The 25574-nt window shown below is 48.6% G+C and overlaps 1 protein-coding gene across 4 annotated transcripts; it reads right to left on the bottom strand.

Annotated features, from left to right (window-relative positions):
* Window positions 1–143: 143 nt before the first annotated feature.
* DCST1 (DC-STAMP domain containing 1) lies at window positions 144–24702 on the bottom strand. Of its 4 annotated transcripts, none has more exons than XM_083477059.1 (16): window positions 24265–24702; window positions 23159–23284; window positions 21180–21293; window positions 19662–19790; window positions 18129–18268; window positions 16648–16825; window positions 14277–14420; window positions 13049–13170; window positions 12241–12398; window positions 9816–9915; window positions 9401–9496; window positions 7044–7170; window positions 5077–5193; window positions 3864–4006; window positions 2942–3055; window positions 144–451 (listed from the first exon to the last, which is right to left on the bottom strand). In XM_083477059.1, the coding sequence occupies exons 1-16, from the start codon at window positions 24341–24343 to the stop codon at window positions 206–208; spliced, it is 2133 nt and encodes a 710-aa protein (XP_083333185.1). In that variant the 5' UTR covers window positions 24344–24702; the 3' UTR covers window positions 144–205. The 4 variants fall into 4 exon arrangements, with proteins under 4 accessions (XP_083333185.1, XP_083333186.1, XP_083333187.1 ...); XM_083477060.1 differs by having other exon boundaries at window positions 21219–21293; window positions 24265–24701; XM_083477061.1 differs by lacking the exon at window positions 3864–4006 and having other exon boundaries at window positions 24265–24701.
* Between the last annotated feature and the right edge of the window lie 872 nt (window positions 24703–25574).

The following is a 25574-nucleotide window of genomic DNA, read 5'->3' as shown; positions in this document are numbered from 1 at the left end:
TCTTAACCCGAAGTACTATTACTGGGTTAGCAGAGTCTGCAACCTGAAGCTTCTGTAACCCGAGGTACCACTGTATAGTTATAATTTTATATTTGTAAACTCGAATGAAAATTATTTCAAAAAAGAAAAACCAAGATTAGGAAAATGAACAACCAAGCCAATCATTTAATAACAAAAAAGCGGGGTGGGTGCCATTTTGACTGCCTCAATCTGCGTAGCCCGTCTGGTCCTCGCTGCTGTCGTCGGAGGACAGGAGATCCTCAGGGCTGCAGGCAAAGCAGACCCGCCCCATGTCCTGCCAGCACATCCGGCAGTAGAGGGTCCCGCACTCGGGGTCTGGGCACAATTTGGAGTTGCTGGATTGGGGCAGGCCGCAGAGGATGCAGTACTTGCGGAGAAACCGCTGGAGGAACGGGAGCCAGCGGCCCAGCCTGTCCAGGAAGGGCTTCTCCTGCAGCGGGAGGAGAGAAGGGAGGGAGGTGCTCAGCCCCAGCCAGAAAGGGAGCTATCCGCCTACATTATATCATGGAATCAGAGTTGCAGAGTTGGAAGGGACCCCAACGGTCATCTAGTCCAACCCCATGCAATGCAGGAATTTCCACTGAAGGGAAAGTTGTTCGCCACATGTTTCCGGATGCCTCTTAACATCTGGAAGACATCTTAACATTCAGAAGACATCTGAAGGCAGCCCTCTTAAGGGAAGCTTTTAATGTTTAACAGACTACTGTATTTTAATACTTTGTTGGAAGCCGCACAGAGTGGCTGGGGAAACCCAGCCAGAAGGGTGGGGTATAAATAAATATTATTATTATTATTATTATAACAATATCCTTGCTAAGGATTTCATACGGCAGTTCCTGCGTTCAAAGGAGTGAGTCTTCATCTCTGTTTGGATACAACTGGGCGCCATTTTGAATCAAGATGGCCGACTGAACCTTTCAAAAAGGCCCTGATTTTAACCACCAGTTTCAGAACAGCACAGACTTTTTTGGGTGTATTTCTTAGAATCCTTCAACGAATGCCTGGGGAAGGAAGGAGACTGCTGATTGGAAATATATCGAAATCGTGAGGGTGCTGGGGACATCAACATTAAATTACATAACAACCTTCACCAGAATAAAAATAGAACAACCCATTTCAAAAAGTTGGCATTCAACAGTCTCTTTTTAGGATCCAGATTCCAGAGCCATTTAAAATGGCATTCTCCCCTCCCCCCGCACCTGCAATATGAAGTGGTACAATCCATGTTGAGTTTCCTTTCCCCCTCTTCCCTCCCTGCGCCTTTTCCTTTGTGTGCCTTCTTTTTAGATTGTAGGCCTGCAGGCAGGGACAATCTTGTTTCAACTGCTTGTAGGTAAGCCGTTCTAGGGCTGAAAAGTGGGGTGCAAATGCTCTAAAAAATAATAATGCCACCCCTCCCTTCCCCTGCAGGTAGAGAGATTGGCCCGGGTCCAATTGAACCAGCATTTCGTATAGTCACGGAGTCTGAATGTGCCTTGTTTTTCAGCCAAGCTCCTAGAATGAAACTATCTGACCCTTGGCCCGCTAAGTCATCAGGTGTTTAAAAGCGCCCGGCTAGGCTGCTGGTTTACTCAGTGGTCCCCAGTGGGAGGGAATGGGTGGAGGCCCATCAGCTGAGCCAACAGGAAGCCTTGCCCTGAGGTCCCCGCGCAGCAGGGGAGGTGGAAAGGTAGGGGGCTCAAGTGGGCAGGAAACGGGGGCAGGGTGTTGCCTTCGGGCAGAGATTTAATGGATTGCACAGAACTGCCCAAACACTCATCCTCTAGATGCACTGGGGGCAGAGAACAGGTGCTCACAAGCAAATCCACACTGGGAGCAAGCAGGTTTGGGGGAAATCCTTCCTTTTATTCAATCAAAAACATGTTATTCAATAGCACATTGAAATAAAGAAAAAATGAGATAATATGAGGAACGGCAGATGGAGTTAGGTATGTTTAACCTGGAGTACAATACTATACAATAATCTTTATTGTCATTGCCCCATACAGAACAACGAAATTGAAAAAATCTACATCAGACATTCAAAAACCCACAAGCCTGCTATCCCAGCCTGGTTAGCCCGCAGAAACTCTGATACCCCATAATTGAATATAATATACTCACATAAAGACTACCTTAAAGGTAAAGGTAAAGGGACCCCTGACCATTAGGTCCAGTTGTGACCAACTCTGGGGTTGCAGCGCTTATCTCGCTTTATTGGCCAAGGGAGCCGGCGTGCAGCTTCCGGGTCATGTGGCCAGCATGACTAAACCGCTTCTGGCAAACCAGAGCAGCACATGGAAACGCCGTTTACCTTCCCGCTGGAGCGGTACCTATTTATCTACTTGCACTTTGACGTGCTTTCGAACTGCTAGGTTGGCAGGAGCAGGGACCGAGCAACAGGAGCTCACCTCATCGCGGGGATTCGAACCGTGAACCTTCTGATCGGCAAGTCCTAGGTTCTGTGGTTTAACCCACAGCGCCACCCGCGTCCCTTTTAAAAGACTACTTCACACTGTGTTTAAAACCAAAATCACATTTGGATAGAAACTGTTTCTCAGGCGGCTAGTCCTAGTCTTTATAAAGCATGATGGGTGACATGGGAGCCATATCTAAAGAGTTGTCGCATGGAAGATGGAGCGAGCTTGTTTTCTGCTGCTCTGGAAGGGAGGACATGAACCAATTGGCTGCAAACTGCAAGAAAGGAGATTCCGACGAAACGTCGGGAAGAACTTTCTGGCAGCGAGAGCCGTTCAACAGTGGAACGGACTTCCAGGGAAGGACTCTCCTTCCTTGGACATTTTGAAGCAGAGGTTGGACGGCTATCTGTTTTGGATTCTTCAGCTGCGATGCCTGCAGTGCAGGGGGCTGGACTAGATGACCCCTGGGGCTCCCTCCCGCCTCTACAATTCAGCGAAGCTGCCTGTGTTCTTCCACTCACCAGTCTTTTGCGCTGCCGCACGCGCAGGATGATGCGCTTCCGCTGCACGATGATGAAAGCCATCCTCTGCCGCAGCATCTCGTTGTAGAGGAAGAGAATGCGCTTCTTCTCCCTCTGAGAAAGAGAGAGAGGGGGTGGCAGGGAGAACGTGAGGCTGGAGAGAAAGCGTTATTATGCCATCCGGCCGTTCTGGCCGCAAGTGGACGTCACCCACCCTGGTAGCCAGGGCCAGATTTAGGTTTGATGAGGCCCTAAGCTAAGGTTACCAGAGGTCCCCATTTCCCAGGGACAGTCCCCGGATTTACAAATCAGTCCACATACAAAATCAATTGAAGTTGAAAAGTGTCCCTGGATTCATTGAAAAAAATCTTGTAACCTTACCCTAAGCTACTGAAGGTAATGGGACCCTTTATATGTCCAGCTGTCCTTTGTCAACAACAAATTGTCGCTCTTTTAGGGGTTGTTTTTAAAAGTCTGGAACGGATTAATCCGTTTTGCATTACTTTCTATGGGAAAGCGCACCTTGGTTTTGGGACGCTTTGGTTTTGGAACAGACTTCTGGAACAGATTAAGTTTAAAAACCAAGGTACCACTGTATATAGAAATGACCAAACCAGTGATATTTTAGGGAGCAGGCTAGCAGGCGGGGCCCATTACTTACAACATAGGAGCCTACACAACACAAAACACTGTTGCTGTAGGTAGGTTTTATTTTATTTGTTTTTTATCTTATATTTTGGAAATGTACATCCAGGTGGTTTTTTCCCCCTTTAATTTTTTTGGGGGGCCCCAAGAGTGTGGGGCCCTAAGCTATAGCTTGTGTCTTATACATAAATCTGGCACCCTCATGGTGCAACGGAGAACATTTCTCGTGTTGGGCAGGGTGGGTGGGTGCATTTAATCTGGGGCCTGGCGTCCCAACCTTGGGGAAGAAGAAGGCGGCGATGACGCGGCGGATGCGGAAGACGTAGACCTGCGCGAAGCACAGCAGGATCAGGGCGCCCAGCGGTGTGACGCAGCTCACGTACTGCTCCTTGCTCATTCCATGCGCTTCTGGCAAGCAGTCTGCGGAAGAGAGAGAAGGAGAGAGACGGGCCGGAGGGGCAACCTTTGACAGAGCGCAATAGCCATGGTCTTGTTCAATCCTGAGTGGAGGCCTGCAAGGAGCCTCTCTCAGCCCAAAGGCCTCATTGCCTTCTGGGAAAATTTTCGCTGGGCAGGGCCAAGGGCCAAAGTGGACAGGCCTCTCAGGCAACGCTGGGTTTATGTATAAGCTAAACAAGCTATAGGTTAGGGCCCCACTCTCTTGGGGGCCCCCCCAAAAAATTAAAGAACGAAACCTGGATGTACCGTACATTTCCAAAATATAAGATAAAAAACAAATAAAATCAGATGTCAAAATGGTAAACAACTACCTGACATTCAGAAGACATCTTAAGGCAGCCCTATTCAGGGAAGTTTTTAATGTATGATATTTTAGTGTTTCTTTGTTTCTGTGGAAGCCGCCCAGAGTGGCTGGGGAAACCCAGCCAGATGGGCGGGGTACAAATAATAAATTATTATTATTATTATTATTATTATTATTATTATTATTATTATTATTATTATTAAATAAAACCTACATACAGCAACAGTGTTTTGTGTTGTGTAGGCTCCTGTGATGTAAGTCATGGGCCCCGCCTGCCAGCCTGCTCCCTAAAATATCACTGGTTTGCTTATTTCTATATATAGGGTGCCTGCATTCTGCATGGACTGGTTGCAGGGCAACATGTGCAAATGGCTTTAGATACCTCTTAGGTCCATAAATTACCATATAGCACATATTCAACACAAAAAACAGCGACTATTTGTTGTTGACAAAGGATAGCTGGACATATAAAGGGCCCTATTACCTTCAGTAGCTCAGGGCCTCATCAGACCTAAATCTGGCCCTGCTCTCAGCGCTCACCTGCCGCTAGATATTTAAACCCATATGCAAGTGCTTCACAGGTAGCAGCTCTGGAGGCTAACCCCTGGACTGTGGGGCCTTATCCCTCCCCACTTCCAGGAAAACTGCACAGAAAATACCCCCACCCCCAATCTTATGGTCTCCATCCTCTGCACTGCGCCCTTGCCTGGACTCCTCCCCAACTTACGCAGGTTGTTTGTCTCCATCACCATCTCCGAGGAGGTGTTCAGGGCCCCGATGGTGCTGCGCAGGAGACGGGCCATCATGGTGTTCCCTCCGACTATGACTTCCAAGTGGTGGCTGCCTTCGGAGAGGGGCAGGAGAAGGGATTTAGCTAGTTAGCTATCACCCACTCTTTATCCCAGCCATCCCATTAAAGCACAATGTTTTAAAAAAAGAAAGTTAAAACAACTTGCGACCACAAAAATAGTAAGTGTCAAAAGGGGCGTCCTCAACATTTGCCAGAAGCCGCATAATGAAGGTGTGAGACATGTGCCTGTATGGAGGGAGTTTTGGGGGCCACCAGAGAACAAGCCCTCTTGCAGCCCACCACCACCCCAGGGCTCTGCAGGCAAAGGAACGACCAAGAGGAGCCCCTCTGTCTATCACAGCACCCGAGGGAAGAAGGCAGTCTTTCAAGGTATTTGAGGCGTGAGCCATATCGGGCTTTGAACACCAACATAAACACATTAAACCAGTGGCATAGCGTGGGTAGCAAGCGTCCGGGGCAAGGCGGGGAGGGTGCGGGAGAGAGGGAAACAGATGGAGTACACATACGCATTCAACTGCCCAGTGGCATCCGTGTCACCCAGGAGATTGCAGCCACAGGGAAAAAGAAGAAGTTGTTGTTTTGCTGTCTGGAGAGGTCACTTCCTGCTCCACACAGAGAAGCCATTTTCAACAGAGCCCAGTGACAGAAGCACGCAGCTGTATGGAGGCAGCACCAGGTGCTGAAATTTTGTGACCCTAAGAATTTTGTGTCCTGTGCTGCCGCCCCCATGCTATGCCACTGCCTTGAACTGGACCCAGAAACAGACTGGCAACTGGTGCAGGGGTTATACGAGATCTAAATGGAACCCCAGCCAGGAATCTGGTTGCTGCCTTCTGGACCAACTGAAGTTTCCAAGTCGTCTTTGACAGCAGACCCACGTAGAGCACATTGCAATGTTGATTTGTATTCCGCTTTTCCAACAACAAACGCTGCGCTCATAAAAACTTCCTGCTCTTAAAATGACTCTGCGCCATCTTGCTGGTGCCTGGGAGTGGTGCTGGATTGCCATACAGGCATGTGCTCAGGGCAAAGGACCCGGGTGGTGCTGTGGGTTAAACCACAGAGCCTAGGGCTTGCTGATCAGAAGGTCGGCGGTTCAAATCCCCGCAACAGGGTGAGCTCCCGTTGCTCGGTCCCTGCTCCTGCCCATCTAGCAGTTCGAAAGCACGTCAAAGTGCAAGTGGATAAATAGGTACCGCTCCGGAGGGAAGGTAAACGGCATTTATGTGCGCTGCTCTGGTTCGCCAGAAGCGGCTTAGTCATGCTGGCCACATGACCCAGAAGCTGTACACCGGCTCCTTCGGCCAATAAAGCGAGATGAGCGCTGCAACTCCAGAGTTGGCCACGACTGGACCTAATGAACAGGGGTCCCTTTACCTTTATGTGCTCAGGGCAATAGCTGAGCAAGACCCCCCAAAAAGCTAGAATGGTGTTTCTTTTAAAGCATAAAAGTAGGGGGTGTCCCACCAATGCAGATCAAAGTAAGGCAAGGAAATCAGATCCTGTTGTGTGTTGCAATGAACTTATGATACATTCTGTTATAAGCATTTGATTCGTTTCTTTCGTTATTGCATATGCATAAAAGCAGCATACGTTGTGCAATTTGCTGTTTTATTTCAGATAACTGAGATAAGAGGCGGGATGAAATGTAACCAATGCCATTTTATGGTTCAGCATAGAGGCGGCAGCAGCGAAGAATCCCCGTTCTCAGGTCACCGCAGGTTTGCCTTGCAGCACAAGAATGGTTCTCCCACCCTTGTACTAAAATAAAGGAAATTAATAAATATTTGCCCGTTTGTTTTCTAAATATCCAGCTGATGTTTAAGGCAGGGCTGGAGAGGAGGGGAAAGGGGGAACCTCCCTTCCAGGGTCATATAACTTACTGCGGAAAGAATACTCCACAAAGGAGTGGTGTTTGATGGTGCTGAATATGTTATACAGCAGGAAGTCAAGGACGCAGGCAATGATCACGAAGAGCGATGCTGGCAAACAGCCCAGTAATTCTGACATCTGGAAAGAAGCAGGGTGTGTCCGCGGGAGGAATAAGTGTGGGTCAGTGACACATATGGGGCTGATCAGCCCCCGGATAGAGGACATCGCCCGTGTTTTACAGTAAACAGCATAAAACACCTACGCGGAAAACGTTCAGAGAAATCACGAGAGGAGGAGGCTACCCCCAGCAAAAGGAGTCAGGTTAAAGAACTTGTCCGACTTTGGGCAACAATTAATAACAGCTAAATCTATTTACCATATTTTTAGATCTATAAGACGCACCAGACCATAAGAAGCACCTAGTTTTCGGAGGAGGAAAACAAAAAACAAAAAATTCTGAATCCCAGAAGCCAGAACAGCAAGAGGGATCTCTGCACAGCGAAAGCAGCAATCCCTCTTGCTGTTCTGGCTTCTGGGATAGCTGCGCAGCCTGCATTCGCCCCATAAGATGCACACACATTTTCCCTTACTTTTTAGGAGGGTAAAAGTGAGTCTTATAGAGCAAAAAATACGGTACTTGTTTACATTTATATTCCACCTTTCCCCACCACCCCAGGAGCTCAAGGTGAGGTGTACATTTAATATTATTATTATTATTATTATTGTTATTATTATTTATTCAACTTATACACCACCCTATACCTGGAGGTCTCAAGGCGGTTCACAACAAGACCACAACGTATAAAACCAAACCAAAAGCAGTAACCTAATTTACCTCCCCCCCCCACCAAAAAAAGCCATATTCTAAAAGAGTGTTGGGTGTCAATAAGATCAACCAAAGGCCTGATTAAAAAGGAACGTTTTTGCCTTCCTCCCCAGTTCTCTTCCTCCCCATTTTATCTGCAAAACAACCCCGTGAGATAGGTTGGGCTGAGACGCAGTGACTGGCTGAAGGTCACACCCAGTGAGATTCATGGCGGAGTGGGGGATTTGAACCCTGGTCTTAGCCCGGAGCTCTAACCACTATTCCACCGCTGCCTCTCCAAAGAAAGAGGGCACCACTGGACATATAGAGCTCACAGGGAAAGCTGCTGAACTTGGACAAGGTCATGTGGTCTCCCTCGAGATTTAAGATTCTGGATTTTTATGCCTGCTTTATATTGTACATCTCTGGGCACTGTAAGATTCGAGGGGTTTCAGGCCCAACATACACATCACCTGTTTCCCTTTGGAAAGGAGGCGCAATGTAGACTGTGGCATCTCTATGATATATGGTTTATTTACACTTATATACAACCTGGTCCCAAGAGGGTCTTGTTTCCCCCACAGCTGCAGCCCTGGATTCCAACAGACATCAGACACAGTTCTGACCCTCTCTCTAGCTTGCCGCCTTTACCAAACTGAAACTTTTTTTCTCCCAATCACATTCCAGCCTATGCTAAAACTCCAAACCCTGGTTTTCATTCTTCTAACGAGTTCTGAACTGAAGGAGGGGCCCCACTCACCTGCTTCTGGCACAGAGCCATCTTAATTGCTTTCTTAATGGCCCATTACTTTCCTTTTGTTTTCTTAATGGCTCATCTCCCAGGCGATTACCTCATCAGGAGACTGGCTGGGGTTATATTTTAACCCTTGCTGGATCCAGGGGTTCAGGAGGCTTGGTTAAATTCTAACATCTACTAGATCCAGGAATTTAGGGGAACCTGGTACCCAAAAACGCATAATGATATATTGTATAGGTCACGTTTTTGTTTTTGTTTTGCATAATTCCTATGAATATTTTTATGTCGGTATGATTCTGCTTGGCTACAACCATCACTTGGTTGCCTTATTAATAAATCTGAAGTTGGCATAAAAACAGCAGTGTGGGTGTGGGGGTAGGCAAACTCATAGGGCCAACCCCAGGATGATAACTGTAGCTGTGTCAGGGGAATACAGGGGTCTCCTGGCAGTTATCAGCACCCTTGACAAACTACAGCTCCCAGAATGCTTTGGGGGAGAAGCCATGACTGTTCAAAGTGGTATCGTAGCACTTAAAAGGTATGCTGCAAATGTGACCTAAGAGAATTGAAATGGACAGATCCTGCGATCCCTACAAAGAATAGACCCACTGACATTAATGGACCTAAGTGAGTCATGTCATTGACTTCCATGCACCTACTCTGAGTAAGGCTGGCACTGGATACACAGCTCACAATTATTAAAGCATAGCAGGATCCCAATCCTTTGGTATCCTGCCTCATTGCCTCCCTCTAACTCCCACCACCCCCATCTCCGTAGGTCTCTGCCCCAAAGCCCATCCACTTACCATATTTTTGGTCTCGGGCGGCTGGAAAGCGAGGCGGAAAGGGTCGATGAGACTGCTTTGCTCGGCACGCCGCAAGGGCAGAAGTGTCCGCTTCTTCTGCAAGGGTCACAGGGCGGGAGGAGGCAGTAGGAGTGGGGAAGAGTTGTCATCACCCTGTTGCCTGTTGCCATCACCCAGCACATTACATCCAGAGGTAGACTGTCTCTGGATGTGGAGGTTCCACTTCATCTCTTGTGACTAAACGTTTGCTGAGGGACGTATCCTTCATGGGTCTGAGAACCCCACAGGGGCTCTGCTTCCTTCCCCCGAATGCCCTTTGACCTCTGCCGCCTGCAACCATAACCCCCTCTGGCTGTGACTGCTGACCGCCACCACCTGGCCATCTAGCCAAGCCGCAAACTCCGGCCACACCTACCTGCTTCCGACGTCGGGCGTCTATCTGCCGGAAGTAGCGGGATATGTAAAGATTGTCGAAGCGAATGTCCTGCGTGTAGCTGTTTGTGTAGGAGAACGCCCTGAGGGAAAAGAGGATGGAGAAGGGGCTGGAAAAGAATGTGGCGAGAGCAGCGGCGTAGCGTGGGTTGTCAGCACCCGGGGCAAGGCAAGTAATTTGCGCCCCCTAACCCGGGGCAAGGCAAGTAATTTGTGCCCCCTAACCCGGGGCAAGGCAAGTAATTTGTGCCCCCTAACCTGGGGCAAGGCAAGTAATTTGCGCCCCCTAACCCCTAACCTGCCGCCGCTGCCAGCTTCTTCTTGCTGCTGCCTGGTCTGGTCTGGTGTGGTTCTCTCCCGCGCTCAGCGCTGCACTGGGCGGCCGCTGCACTTTCCCTCCCCCAGATAGTCCCTCGCTCTCTTTCCGCACCGCACGCCTGGCACCCACCCCCTCCACAGTGGGCGGCGACCCAGCGGCTCGGATCGGATTCGCACAGCCAGCACTGCAGTGAGAGAGAGTGAGTGAGCCAGGTAGGGGCAGAGAGCTGAGAGTGCGAGCGCCCCCCCCAGATGTTGCGCCCGGTGCGGCCGGCCCCCCCTGCACCCCCCACGCTACGCCACTGGGCGAGAGGTGGGGACACTCCAACCTTGTCTGCCTAATCCACTGAACTGTCAGCATCGCCCTTGAGCCAGTGCCACCAACTAGACTCATCCACTTCAGCCCCGACTGGGCTAGGCAAGCTGGGTAGCACTTCCAGAGACCACCTTTTGCACAGGAACAGGTCAAAGTGCTGTGGACTCACAGCTTAGAGTTGTGAGCACCGGATTCACTTCCACAATACAGTCGTCACACAGCAGAGTACAGCAGACTCTAGCAGAGCATAAACGACTCGGAGAGCAGCTCTGTAGAATATCTTCTTTATTCTATCTACAACTATAATACACAACTATGTACAGAGCTAAATGAGGTCTAAACGAAAATGCTGAACTGCACTGTCTGCAGCTGCTCTTAGCAGCAACCTTATCTATACACACGACCTCTCTCTAACACTCAGTCTCTCTCTCTCTCTTTGATGTGAGGCTGGAGCGGAATATATAGAGAGCAGAAACCGCCCCCTCCTCTCTGGAGAATCAGCAGAGAACATCAGCAGATTCTTAGATATGGGAGGGGTGAAATCTCCACATGAACTCCACTCCCAACCCATCACAGCCCACTGCAAAAGCTCCTGCCAAGGCCTGGGATGCAGCCTTTTCGTTAAAAAAACCAACCAATGACATAGCATGCAACTAGTCCTCAACATTCAGATCACAGCTGCCGAAGGCTGCAAAGCTCTGGGACTGGGCTGCTGGTGGTTGTCAGCTTTGGTGTCCAACCCACCATTGGTAGAAATTCAAAATCCATCCCCACCGCACACCTGCTTATTATAGTCCCATAGCCGATGTGGAACACAACAATCATTTCTCTTGCACAAGAGGGGAACTTGATGCCTTCTGGATGGTGTTGGGACTCCAACTCCCATCAGTCCTCCCTGCCAGCATGGCCAATAGGCAGGGGAGGATGATTCTAATCAAACAGCTTCTGGAGGGCCACAGGTTTTCCATTCCTGTCTTGGGCACACATCCCAACCAATCAGGGATCACGTTATATGCTCTTGCAGAGGGGTGAAGCAGGGATGGGGCCCCTGCAGCCCTCCAGTTGTTTGCTGGTACTAGAACTCCCATCAGGGATGATGAGAGCTACAGTGGTACCTTGGGTTAAGTACTTAATTTGTTCTGGAGGTCCGTTCTTAACCTGAAACTGTTCTTAACCTGAAGCACCACTTTAGCTAATGGGGCCTCCTGCTGCTGCTGCGCTGCCGGAGCACAATTTCTGTTTTCATCCTAAAGCAAAGTTCTTAACCCAAGGTACTATTTTTGGGTTAGCAGAGTCTGTAACCTGAAGCGTCTGTAACCTGAAGTGCATGTAACCTGAGGTACCACTGTACAGACCAGCAACACCCAGAAGGCCACAGATTCCCCTTCCTTGGCTTATTTTATTTTCACACATGGAATAACGACAGAATACGTTTTCATGCTGCAGTCAATGAAAAGCCAGATGTTGAACGCTCGCCCAGAGACTTAGGAAGGTCAGTAGGCAGGGCAGAGGCATAGTTTCTGTAATTATTGGCTCCTGCTTCTACAACAGGGGTAAAGGCCCTCCCTGCAGCCCTCAAGATGTTTACAGGGACTCCGGGCCCCATCAGCTCCAGCCAGCATGGCCGATGGTCAGACATGCTGGGAATGTAGTCCAACAAAATCCATGAAGGTTGCCAACGTGCCGAAGGGTGCTCAAATCTAGGGCCTCAGGTACAACCCAAATGGGTTCCCTGCCCCCACCCAGGTGCCGCCGCGCCCCCAGCCCAACTCACGAGGCAAAGACAATGATGAACATGCAGGAGAGGAGGACCCGAAGCACAGACATGGAGGTGCTCAGGCGCTCGCCCTGCTTGGCCACCTCTTCGTTGACTTCATCCACCAGGTGTCTGTGGGAGAGGTTGGCACCGACCAGCATGGTCTGGTGTTCTTCCTGGATGGAGGGAGGGTGGGGGAGAAGAAAGGAAAGGAATGTCCTAAACGCTGGTCCCAAAAGATCTACACTTGCTGCCGGTACATTTCTGAGCACAATTCAAAGTGCTGGTGCTGAACTTTAAAGCCCTAAACAGCCCCAGCCCAGTGTACCCGAAGGAGCGTCTCCACCCCCACCGTTCTACCCGGACACTGAGGTCCAGTGCCGAGAGCCTTCTGGCGGTTCCCTCCCTGCGAGAAGCCAAGTTACAGGGAACCAGCAGGGGGTTTTCTTGGTAGTGGTGCCCTCCCTGTAGAACGCCCTCCCGTCAGATGTCAAGGATATAAAGTATTATATGACATTCAGAAGACAGCTGAAGGCTGTATAGGGAAATCTTTAAGGTTTGTCATTTTATTGTCTGTTGGATATTTTGTTAGGAGCTTCCCAGAGTGGCTGGGGCAACCTAGCCAGGTGGGTGGCGTATTATTATTATTATTATTATTATTATTATTATTATTATTATTATTATTAAATGTCTGGGGGTTGTTTATTTTTTTAATTGTTTGTTTTTTAAATGATCTGTAAGCCTTGCTAGGGGTCTTTTCAGCTGAACAACAGGGCAGAAGTGCTTTAAATAAATAAATAGACCCCTACGGCCTTGCCATACGTACCTTGACCGCTAAACTGGCTGTGAAGTCCTGGTTTAAACTGTCCACGGAATCGTTAACCCGGTCGTAGGTTTGGCCAAAGTTCCCTTCCACAGGAATCTTGTCGTGGCACCAAGTGTGCATAACTGCAGAGGAAGAGGAGGAGGAAGAGGTGGAAAAAAGCAGCTGGAGAGCGAAGCTGCATTTCAGAAGGAGAATTAGGTGCTCAGCAAGGATGTGGCAGGGATGTACCACTCCAGATGGGCAGGTGGGGGGGGGAATGTACCACTGCTGGTGACAGGTGGGGACTCACAGGATGGGATGCCCAGCCTCAGGGACCCTCTACTGGAAAGCACGTGGTTTGGATCAGGATTTGAGTCCGACATGCCAGTCTGGTTCACACAGTGTGCCAAGCCAAACCTTGGTTTAGGGAGGTCCTGCGTGGCTTCCGCTGCCCACCAAAGATCCCTGGGAACTGTAGTTCAGCCTAGGTAGCAGAGCTGTAATCAAGAGGCTTAGGAACAGCCCATCAGCCACACAACAAGCAGTCCCTACAAGCAATGGCCTCAAGCTCCACCTGGTACGCAGGCTGAGACCCTACCTGCCCACGGACTGTCTTGCCAGAGTGGTGCATGCTCTAGTTATCTCTTGCTTGGACTACTGCAATGCGCTTTACGTGGGGCTACCTTTGAAGGTGACCCAGAAACTACAACTAATCCAGAATGCGGCAGCTAGACTGGTGACTGGGGGCGGCCGCCAAGACCACATAACACCGGTCTTGAAAGACCTACATTGGCTCCCAGTACGTTTCCGAGCACAATTCAAAGTGTTGGTGTTGACCTTTAAAGCCCTAAACGGCCTCGGTCCAGTATACCTGAAGGAGCGTCTCCACCTCCATCATTCTGCCTGGACACTGAGGTCCAGCGCTGAGGGCCTTCTGGCGGTTCCCTCATTGCGAGAAGCAAAGCTACAGGGAACCAGGCAGAGGGCCTTCTCGGTAGTGGCACCCGCCCTGTGGAATGCCCTCCCATCAGATGTCAAAGAGATAAACAACTACCTGACATTCAGAAGACATCTTAAGGCAGCCCTGTTTAGGGAAGTTTTTAACGTATGATATATTAGTGTATTTTTGGTCTTTGTGGAAGCCGCCCAGAGTGGCTGGGGAAACCCAGCCAGATGGCAGGGTACAAATAATAAATTGGTTATTATTATCACGGCAGCTTCTCTTCTCTTGTCCTTGGCTGGAACTCACTCTTGGCAAAGTGGCAGAGGAAGCTGAACTTCATAGGAATGCAAAGCAGGTGGTTGATGAAGGGCACAGAAATTGTCCGCATGCAAGATGCATGCTTAACTGCAAACCAGTTCTGGCAGCGCTTGATGGCTTGGTCTATAATTTCTAGAAGGGGGAAAAGGAAAGCATCGACAGTGTTGTTGTCGTTGTTACTATTTTATTTGCTAAACTTCTTTGAAAATGCAAACTGAAAATAAATCAAACGAAACAGATGCAAAGGGCAAGTCATTAATGTAACAGGCTTAAGACAGCTATTCACACTTAATGCTTCCTTTCTCCTTTATCGTTTCTGTAACAGGGTTTTGCTCGCTAGATTTTTCTTTACAGGTTCCGAGACAAAGAGATGACTTTAAAGGTCTGCAGTCTAGGAAGTCTTCAGCTGGTGAATCGGCACCCCCTCGTGGGTCACGGCCTGGTCCGACAGGAGCACTGCCTGGGCTGCGACAGGAGAACTGCCACCATGCAAATATTTGGTGAAAGGTTCAGAAACAGGTCCACAAATGAATGTTTGGGTTAAAAGTGGGACCTGGACTGAAAAGTTTGAAGAGTAGAATCAGAGAGTTTGAAGGGATGCCAAGCGACATCTGGTCCAACCCCCTGCATTCAAAACTTTTCATGTTGGTGACACACTTTTAAATGTGCATCATTTTGCAACACAAGTAATTCAGTTTTACTAGCAAACCAGAGGTTAAACTAACCCCTGTCCAGGCCTAGGAAGAGCGTAGGGAGCGTCCGCACACTGCAGCCGACACACTGACGCGTCTTGACTCAGTTTGGAAAGCTCTGCTGTGCAGTCAATAAATGCTTTCCATATTTACTCAGATGGGGCCTTTATCCTTTGGCCCCTGGTTGCCCTAAATTTTTGCACAATGCCAAACTTTTCGATACCACTGTTCAATATTTATGTTCTGCAGCATCTTCCGGTTCACAAGTAGCCGAGAGTAAAAGACTCAACAGCTCCTGATGGTTAAAAATCTAGATTTCTGTTCAAGAACATGCTTAGAATCATAGAAACATAGAATTGCAGAGCTGGAAGGGACCTGAGGGTCATTTATTCCAACCCCCTGCAATGCAGGAGTCTCAGCTAAAGCACCCATGACAGATGTCCATGCAACCTCTGCTTAAAAAACTCCAAGGAAGGAGAGTCCTATTTAGTAGAACAAAAGTCAGAGATGGACATATCTGCCTATCGGTAATCTGAGTAATTTCACTCTCAGCTGAACCTGCCTCACAGGGTAAAAGGACTAGGAGGAGAACTACGTAGGCCACCTTGAGCTCCTTGGGTACAATGTAATCAATCAATCAATCAATCAATCAATCAATCAATCCCACCCCATATGGGTGGATGTACCAACTATAATACACCCTCTCCAATATATAGGGGAAAGATTAGGACTTATCAGGAATAACTTCCTTGGTGTCCACTGCCATTTCTTATTTGATGTTGTCAACTTTTTAATGCTCTATATTTTTACATTTTCTGGGCAGCATCAACTCAGTTTTACTTACAGTAGCCCCATTGAAATGAATGAACAAAGATGGCTTGCAGCAGTTCTCAACCTGTGGCTCCCCAGATGTTGTTGGACTACAACTCCCATCATCCCTAGCTAGCAAGGATAGAGCTCAGTTGTATTCCAACAACATCTGGGGACCCACAGGTTGAGAACCACTGGTTAGAGAGACATTTTGGGGAAAGCTATGACTGTTGAAGCGGATTAAGAGTGATTTAAATGGATGGTGTGAATGTGATATTAAATGCAGGTTTGAGTGCAGAGTCAAATGTGGGTTTAAATGCATTAAAAAAATAAAATAAAGCTCTGACAAAGGTGGAAACGGGACAGAACTGATGGATGGTGAACAGAAGCAAAAGTGATGCTGACCAGATATTTGATCCTCATGCCCACTGTTATGTACTGAGTTGAATAGGATCCAAACTGCAGCTGTCTGATTGGTCCTAGAAAAATAGGATCCAAATTGCAGCAGTCTGATTGGTCCTAGAACAATAGGATTCAGTATGCAGCAGTCTGATTGGTCCTAGAACAATACAGCAGTATGATTGGTTGGCAGGAACTACCCAATCATGCTCCAGATATAAGTGAATCCACAACCTGATTGGCTTACAGTAGAATTCCAGAATTAGCCAATCATGTGCAGCCCATTGTGTAAATAATGTATATAAAGCAGATACTTTGAGGGGACATTCATTCATTCCTCCTCACCACTATGAGCTGAATAAAGAGCATGAAATCACTTTGCGACTCTGAGTATATTTCACCCACCCTTCGAATAATCCGTGCTCACAATCCCACGTGTCCCTTTCCCATATGCTTACGGGTGCAGCGCATCCGGGTCTTGGCCTCGTAGATCTCCTGTGTGGAAGGGTTGGCTTTGTGCACCGCCGATCTCACCGAGCGAACCCCAAGGCCTGCATTGCTGGCCACCTGCTCGTTCAGCTCTGAGAAGGAACGCGAGACGTCCCTGGTTTCGGACCTCAGGGTCTTGCCGCTCCTCTGGTGCAGAAAACAGGAGTGGGGAAGGATGGGGGCAGAGGGGAGTGGACTAGAGATGGCAGCCCCACAGATGGAAAAGATTGCTTTGTATATATTTTCCCCAAGCAGCAGGGACAGCTACCACAATGGGCAAATTCTAGGGCTCCCATTCCACTATTCTCACTTTGCATGACCACAGGAAGTGAACCCTGATGGATGGGACCAGTGGTGCATGTAATCTAGGGAAGAGGGGATCTGTGGCCCCCCAGGTGTTGCCAGACCACATATCCCATTATTCCTGGCTATTGGTCATGATGGCTGGGGCTGATAGTAGTTGGGAGTACAAGAACATTGTTGAACTACACCTCCCATCATCCCATGCTGGCTGGGGCTGATTGGAGTCCAGCAACACCCAATGGCCAGGCAGATGCTCCAAGAGAACTAGCAGTACCCCAGCTTGCAGAGCCAAGCCGTTCCTGGAAAACTATCCCCTCTGTGTTGAGCTGCTTTCTTAAGCCTCTGCCTAGACTCCTTAAACAGCTTAAATGGCTCAAGACCACAATACCTCAAGGACCATCTCTCCCCATATAAAGTGTCCCAGACCCTGAGATCATCCTTTGAGGCCCTTCTTTGTGTGCCTCCTTCCACGTGAGGCCTGGAGGGTGGAAACGCGAAAAGGGCCTTCTCCGCAGTGGCTCCCTGTTTGTGGAATTGCTCTCCCTGAGGGATATTCGTCTGGCGCCTTCATTCTATTTCGCCAGCTGAAAAGCTTCCTCTACAACCAGGCCTTTGGCTGACTAACCTATTTCTTTTTAAATGTATTTGCGGAGGCGGGGGGCTATAGTTTGGTTCTGTTCTTGTTGATATGGTGAGTTTTGCATTTTTAACTTGCATAGTGGTACCTCGGGTTAAGTACTTAATTCGTTCTGGAGGTCCGTACTTAACCTGAAACTGTTCTTAACTTGAAGCACCACTTTAGCTAATGGGGCCTCCAGCTGCTGCAGCGCCGCCGGAGCACGATTTCTGTTCTTAACCTGAAGCAAAGTTCTTAACCTGAGGCACTATTTCTAGGTTAGCGGAGTGTGTAACCTGAAGCGTATGTAACCTGAAGCGTATGTAACCCGAGGTACCACTGTACTGTGAAACGCCCTGAGATCTTCGGATGAAGGACGGTATACAAATTTATAATAACATATTATTAATCAATCACATCAGGGTTTCTCCCTGCCAGAAGCTCCCATGCTGAATGCCCAGAGACCTTTGGGGGCAGTAGCAGTACTGCCAACCCCCACCCCACCTGGCAACCTAGTAAACTGCTTCTCACCACCATGTCCTTGAGAATCTTGCGTAGAGGGGACAGCGAAATCTTCCAGGCACGCTTGGCATTGTCGATCTGCATCTCCACGGTGCAGCTGATGGAACGCACTACTTCGCCCAGGTTGTGACGGGTATTTGCCACCGGACCTGGTGGGGAGGAGGGAGTATGGTGGGAGGAGGGAGACAAACATCATGCAAGAAAGAGGAGCAGCACCCTTTGTGCCAAACCATCCAGGAATGGGGAGGAGGCCTCTGCTGTGGCTTTCTTGGCAATGGCAGTATAGTTGGCACCAGAAGTTAGGCTGCTTACCACAGCCTCTGTGGGTAGCCCTCTTGTTCAGCCAGAAAGAAAAACTAGGGATGCTCAAACCTGCCCCTGTTAATAATATTTATTGGTCACATTCACCCCATACGTTCTCTTTTTTTGCATACTATCAGCAGCCACACAAACTGCAGCATGACGACATCCTTACAATCTTATTATATAGTAAGTTGTATTATATACATGCAAGCGCACACACATTATCATGCTGGATAGAGGCGTATCAAAACATATTCAGTACAAAATGCACTGAAAACAACAATCAGTAGCAACTAAACACTACAGCCCAGCTACTGCAAAAACCCTCATAAATTTATACAGTGTTACATTACTCCTTTCCCATTCTTTTATCCTGTACAAAACAGGGCCCTCAAAATCCAGTAAGATCACAGCATGCAAAAGCGCTCTTCTTTCACAGCCATGGCTGCTTCCCCTCAAAGAATCCTGGGAACTGTAGCTCCATGAGAGTTCAGCTCTCTGCACCCTTAAGAAACTATGGTTCCCAGGATACTTTGGGAGGAGCCATGATTCTTAAAAGTGGTGTAAGAGTGCTTTAAATGTATGACGTGAGCATGACTATTTTCTCACTATTTTTTCTGACAGCCCAGATAGAGAGGACTGGAGGGCCACATTAGGCCCCTGGTGCCTGAGGTTTCCTAAACCTGCGCTAATAGAAACACCCCGTTAAAAATTTGCTGACGAAGGATCCAATGACAGACCAGGGCAGGAAGATGAGCGTTCCATGGTGGGAATAGGAAAAATGAGGTGGGCAGGGCAGTAAGACTCTAAGGAACATACGGAGACACTGCCATTGACCTGACCTAGGCAGTGGCACCTCGGTTTAAGAACAGTCCTGTTTATGAACGATTCGGTTTACGAACTCCGCTAAACCGGAAGTAGTGTCCCGGTTTGCGAACTTTACCTCCGTCTAAGAACGGAATCCGAATGGTGGAAGGGCACCGGTGGCAGGAGGCCTCATAAGGGAAAGCGTGCCTCAGTTTAAGAACAGTTTTGGTTTAAGAACGGACTTCTGGAACGGATTAAGTTCGTAAACTGAGATACCACTGTATTGTACACACTGTGTACCATTCTATATCCCTGAGTTTTATAGTATTACGAGAGAAGAAGAAAAACAATTCTCCATTCAATTTCTCCATATAGCAAGCTTAATTTTACACATTTCTCTCACGCAGTCATAGATATGAGTATTTATTGTACCATCAAAGACTCTTGCCAAGACATAGGTGAGGATGTAAATCCGTCCTTCTTTCCCCAGGAATTTGGGGACCACCAAGAGGCTGGCACAGCGGAAGTGTGGGGACGTGCCCCAGCCCAGGGCAGCCACACCTAGGGGAGGGAGAAGGGGGAGACAGTCAGTTTTTATGCTGTGGGGCTGCCCCATGCTCTTATCAGCGCTGGGGAGGAACTAGCTTGATTTAATTGCATACACATTGCACTTCTGAAGAAAGATGGGTTGTTTGAACCACTTTTGGAATTTCAACACCCCCCATGGCAGGTACACTTATTTATCTTAAATTTATCACCTGCCCTTTACCAGCAGATCCCAGGGGAGGTAAAGCAATTAAAAAACTAAAAGTTAGGAACAGTAAAAGCAGATTACAATAACGGGAACAGTGGGCCCTGAAAACATACACACACACCCCAGATATTCACATTTATTTGAAAACCATTGAAAGTACTCATAACTGAGGTTATGCCCCCTGGAGAAGCCTGTCCCCCCCAACCAAAGCCTGTCCCACATAATATCCTCTTTTTGGGGTATACAGTGGTGCCTCGCAAGACGAAAAGAATCCGTTCTGTGATTCTCTTCGTCTAGCGGTTTTTTCGTCTTGCGAAGCAAGCCCATTGAAGGATTAGCGGATTAGCGCTATTAGCGGCTTTTAGCGGCTTATCTGCTGATCCGATCAGCTGATAAGCGGCTTAGCGGCTTAGAAAAAGGGGGGGGGAGAAAAAAACAACAGCAGGAACTTGCAAGACATTGTCGTCTTGCGAAGCAAGCCCATAGGAAATTCGTTTTGCGAAGCTCCTCCAAAACGGAAAACTCTTTCGTCTAGCGAGTTTTCCGTCTTGCGAGGCATTCGTCTTGTGGGGCACCACTGTATATTTACCCATGATTTCCCCCCAAAAGGCTCAACAACTTGGGGGGGGGTCTCCTTAAAAAAGCTCAAGAACTTTGGCTGCCTCCCCTCTAACAAAAACCCTGGCAACACCCATGCCAAGCGCCCCGTGGCAGCCATTTTGTGTCATGCTATATCCCTGTGGGAAACATTGTGCGTTAGTATCATTGAATTTATTACCTGCCCTTTACCAGCAGGGCAGGGGTACAACAACTCAAAATTCAAAACCAAAAACAGTTGGAAAAGATTACAACCGCAGGGACAGCATAGGCCTTGCAAACATGCACCTCAGGCCTGGGTAAACAGGGTATATGCCACACACCCCGTCTGTGGCGGCCCTTTTGTGCTATGCCATGGTCCCCACGGAAATTTCTAAAATCTCCAAATATGCCCACTGATTGCCACAACTTCCTGGCACTAGATAAGCCTCTTCCAGTGTAAGACCATTCATGGTTTTGGTTGTTTGCACGGAGGTTTTGGGTTACAGGGGTATTTGCAGAAAGCTAAAGGGAACTGGGCCCTGCTGCTAACACGTCTCCCAAGATGGCGGGCCCTTCGTTGCCCAAACCCTTTACAAATCCTTCCGCCGCCGTGGCACCTCCTCTTTCTCCCCAGAGCCTCCGCCGTCCCTCCTCACCAGCCATGCCACACATCAGGTCGATCTTGTGCTCTTCGGAGATGGTCATGGGGAGAATCAGCATCCTGGAAAGGCCTGGAAATCAAGACAGGGGCCTCTCTTGCTTAGGGTTCCCCAAAGTGAAAATCCTGATTTTTTTGATTTTTTTAAAAGCATCTTTTGTAATACAGTGGTACCTTGGGGTACAGACGCTTCAGGTTACAGACTCCGCTAACCTAGAAATAGTACCTCGGGTTAAGAACTTTGTTTCAGGTTGAGAACAGAAATAGGGCAGCGGCAGTGGGAGGCCCCATTAGCTAAAGTGGTACCTCAGATTAAGAACAGTTTCAGGTTAAGAACAGACCTCCAGAACGAATTAAGTTCTTAACCTGAGGTACCACTGTAATAATAATAAAAAACATCGCCCTACTTGACATACAGCTGGGTTTCCCCAGACATTTTGCCGATTCAGCAAAAATCTGCCCGGACGCCATTCTGACAGCCCAATTCCCATATGTGTCTGGGGAAAGATATTGCAGCCCTACTCTTGCTTCTATCCCTTGAATGAATGGTGCATCATCTTTTCTGACCCTCCCCGCTTGGAAACCATCTTTACTTTGGTCCTACCATCCTCCACCATTGGCCACATTCACACCATGCATTTAAAGCGTTATGGGACCGCTTCCAACAGCCATGGCAGTTGCCATATTTCGAAAAGTGAAGATTCAGTTTTACCCAAAGTTGTTGAGCTGAGTCACAGCTGACAATCTGCAAGGGTCTATCCCAGCCCCCCAGGCCCTATAAACTCCTAGCCTCAGAATATGCTTGTCTGATAGGAGACAGGCATCTTCCTCATACCAAGTCAGAGCACTGGTCCATCTACCTTAGGACTGTTGACACTTCATGCTATGCTACTGTGGTAAATCAAGTTAAAAGTCCAGTCATCATTTCTTTTAATAAAGGAAGTGATTTTTAAAAGGAGCACTAGAGCTGCCCTATACCAAGTCAGACCAACTGTTCTATCTAGATCAGTCCTGTCTGTGCCAAGCAGGGTTTTAGACAAGTGCTCTACCTCTGACCTATGACCTTGAATATAAAGATACCAGTCCTCGTGGTTCTGGATAAAGGGGTGACTTAAATGGGAACACAGGTAAAGGTAAAGGGACCCCTGACCATTAGGTCCAGTCGTGACCGACTCTGGGGTTGCGGCGCTCATCTGGCTTTACTGGCCGAGGGAGCTGGCGTACAGCTTCCGGGTCATGTGGCCAGCATGACTAAGCCGCTTCTGGCGAACCAGAGCAGTGCATGGAAACGCCGTTTACCTTCTCGCCAGAGTGGTACCTATTTATCTACTTGCACTTTGACGTGCTTTCGAACTGCTAGGTTGGCAGGAGATGGGACTGAGCAATGGGAACTCACCCCATCACGGGGATTTGAACCACCGACCTTCTTATCAGCAAGTCCTAGGCTCTGTGGCTTAACCCACAGCGCCACCCGCGTCCCTTAAATGGGAACATACAAAGCTACCATAGGAGTTACCGGTAGGTCCATGTAGGTCCATGTAGCTAAATACTGTCTGCCTTGTGTGGCAGCAGCTCTCCAGGGTTTGAAACAGGGAGTCTCCCTCAGCCCTATCTGGAGATGATGATTATTTACTGAATATATATACTGTACCGCCCTACACCCAGAGGTCTCAGATGATGTCAGAGATTGAACATGGGACCTTCTGCAAGCAAAGCAGGTGCTCTGAGTTATTGCCCTTCTTTGCTTCTCTAGAATGCAACATTTGCCTCTTATGGACTACCCACCTGCTTCCAAACTGCTGTGAGCTCCTCCAGTTTCATGGGACCCTGATAGTTTGGGACCTGACGTTGGCCGAGACCAATTCAAAATGCATATATATATTTCTACCTCCGTCTGCATTCACGTTTCCAGCCCTTACTGGATCAAAGTGGACTCACCCAGAGCATACAAGCTCCCGATTCCAGCCCCCAGGAAAAACTTGGCAGCCCAGAATTCGTCCGGCTGGCTCCAAAGGAACGTGATGCAGAAGCGAGGCAGGAGGAAGCTGAGAGCACGTTTCAGAGCTGCAAGGGAAGTTTATAAAACTACGCTTGGCGTGGAGAGAGTGGCTAGAACGCTGGAACTCAAGGACGTACAACGAAGCTGAATGTTGGAAAATTCAGGACAGATAACAGAAAAGACTTATTCACACAGCGCAGAGTTAAAACTATGGAACTCACTTCTGCAGGAGGCCGGGATGGCCACCAATTTAGACAGGTTTAAAAGAAGATCGGACAAATTAATGGAGAAGTCTGCCAATGGCTACTAGCCCTGGTACCTATGTTCTTCCTCCACTGTCAGACCCAGTGAAGGGCGCTGCCTGGGCATAGCTGTCAACTTGCAGATTTGAAAATAAGGGACCAGCAGCCTCGAAAATAAGGGATCAGTAGCCAAAATAAGGGATTTTGCTATTGTAAAGAGTTACATACATTGGTAGGATTGACAGATGCTGTCAATCTGGCATGAGGCGGTTGCGGCGCCGCGGCACCCGCTGAAGCGCCACCCTTCTGCGTCCCTCCCCATCCCCTCCTCTTCCTCCTCCCTCAGGCCGCCTCCTCAGCTGCCACCACCGTTGCCGCCTCCGGGCTCATGGGTGGCGTGGGTGAGAGTCTCTCTCCCTCCCTCCCCCCTCTCTCTCGGGCGGGGAAGGGCCGATGGAACTCCTCGCACCAGGACAATGGCACCAGCACGCTCTCTCTCTCACGGCAGAGGACCCTGAGCCACTGCTTCCCTCCTGAGCCGGGCGAGCATGAAGCCCGGGAAATTTAAGGGACATCATCAATAAGGGACAGCAGCGGGACACGGCACTGGGATAAGGGAGTTTCCCGCCAAATAAGGGACGGTTGACAGCTATGTGCCTGGGGGAGAGGGAGCGTGGCCAGGGAGAGTCACTAAGGACCAAACAGGGAGGCTTAGAGGACAAGGTTTTGACCCTTGGGTATGGATACCCCACCTCTCCTCCAAGGCTTGAGTGGAGGGCAAGGACTCAAAGGGGGAGACTCACTGGTGTTGGGGGGCTTTTGCCTCCGGCCCTTCTGCTTCTTCACTCTTTGGTACTTTCCTTTGTCGTCTGAGTGCCCCATAGCACCTGTATCCTGACGCAAAAAAGGAGCAGGACGTTGTATTTCTTAAAAAAAACAAGACCTCCAAAGCACAGATTCACCGGCGAGGAAAATCGGAATGGTTAGGGTGTTGTTGTTGCTTGTTAAATATATGCAAGAACCTTGTGCACAGTAATTAACTCCAACAGGCATCTCCCTCCACTGTCATCTATCAACAGCTGTAGCTGCAGAAAGTCCCACTAGCCTAGCCTTCTTCCTGACAGGCTAGATTTCTAAGTGCAGGGATTCTTTTATCCTATTTGTGCAGATGAGCATTCCATTGAAGGGAAAACCCCTCCCTCAACACACACCAGCAAGTAACCTGAAGCGGAGCAGCTCCAGACACAGCCTGACCCCTTCCGTGAGAATTGTGTCATCACAATCTGGGTTCTACGTTGCCGTGCAAAGTGTGTTTACAAGGGACAGGGAAGATGCACTGCTTTCTCTCTCAGAATTTCAGCTCTGCTGGGTGATCTATTGAGATCATTGGATGAATAGAAGCAATGTTGATTGAGTTGCAAGAGCAGAATTGATTTGAGTTGATTAAGCTGAGTTAATGCGGCAGCCAGACTGGTGACTGGGAGTGGCCGCTGAGACCATATTACACCACCCTTAAAAGACCTACATTGGCTCCCAGTACGTTTCCGAGCACAATTCAAAGTGTTGGTGCTGACCTTTAAAGCCCTAAACAGCCTCAGCCCAGGATAGCTGAAGGAGCATCTCCACCCCAATTGTTCAGCCCGGACACTGAGGTCCAGCTCCAAGGGCCTTCTGCCAATTCCCTCACTGCAAGAAGCGAAGCTACAGGGAACCAGGCAGAGGGCCTTCTCAGTAGTGACACCCGCCCATCAGATGTCAAGGAAATAAACAACTATCTGACTTTTAGAAGACATCTGAAGGCAGCCCTGTACTGTATAGGGAAGTTTTTAACATTTTAAGTTTTATTCTGTTTTTAGTGTTCTGTTGGGAGATGCCCAGAGCGGCTGGGGAAACCCAGCCAGATGGGCAGGGTATAATTTATTATTATTATTATTATTATTATTATTATTATTATTATTATTATTATTATTTTAAGCTATGCCCTTTCGAAGGATATCCTCTGAAGTTCTAGAGCAATGCAATTCCTGGCTTGTCCCTCTGATTTAAGTTGCCAAACACTGATTTCACAAATTTCATATCCTCTGTGTAATACTGTGGGTGGGGCTAGGGGAAG

The sequence above is a fragment of the Podarcis liolepis genome, assembly GCF_965112155.1.
Source record: "Podarcis liolepis genome assembly, chromosome: 15".
Taxonomy (NCBI): domain Eukaryota; kingdom Metazoa; phylum Chordata; class Lepidosauria; order Squamata; family Lacertidae; genus Podarcis; species Podarcis liolepis.
This window is presented reverse-complemented; position numbering and strand designations above follow the sequence as displayed.

Bases quoted from the DNA above. Each gene is read 5' to 3' on its own strand.
- DCST1 (XM_083477059.1), bottom strand. From the start codon at position 24,343: ATGGGGCACTCAGACGACAAAGGAAAGTACCAAAGAGTGAAGAAGCAG. The intron at 3,056-3,863 runs GTTGGGACGCCA...TCTCTTTCTCAG, and splicing joins CCGCCTTCTTCTTCCCCAAG to AGGGAGAAGAAGCGCATTCT. The intron at 452-2,941 runs GTGAGTGGAAGA...CTCCCGCTGCAG, and splicing joins TGCGGCAGCGCAAAAGACTG to GAGAAGCCCTTCCTGGACAG.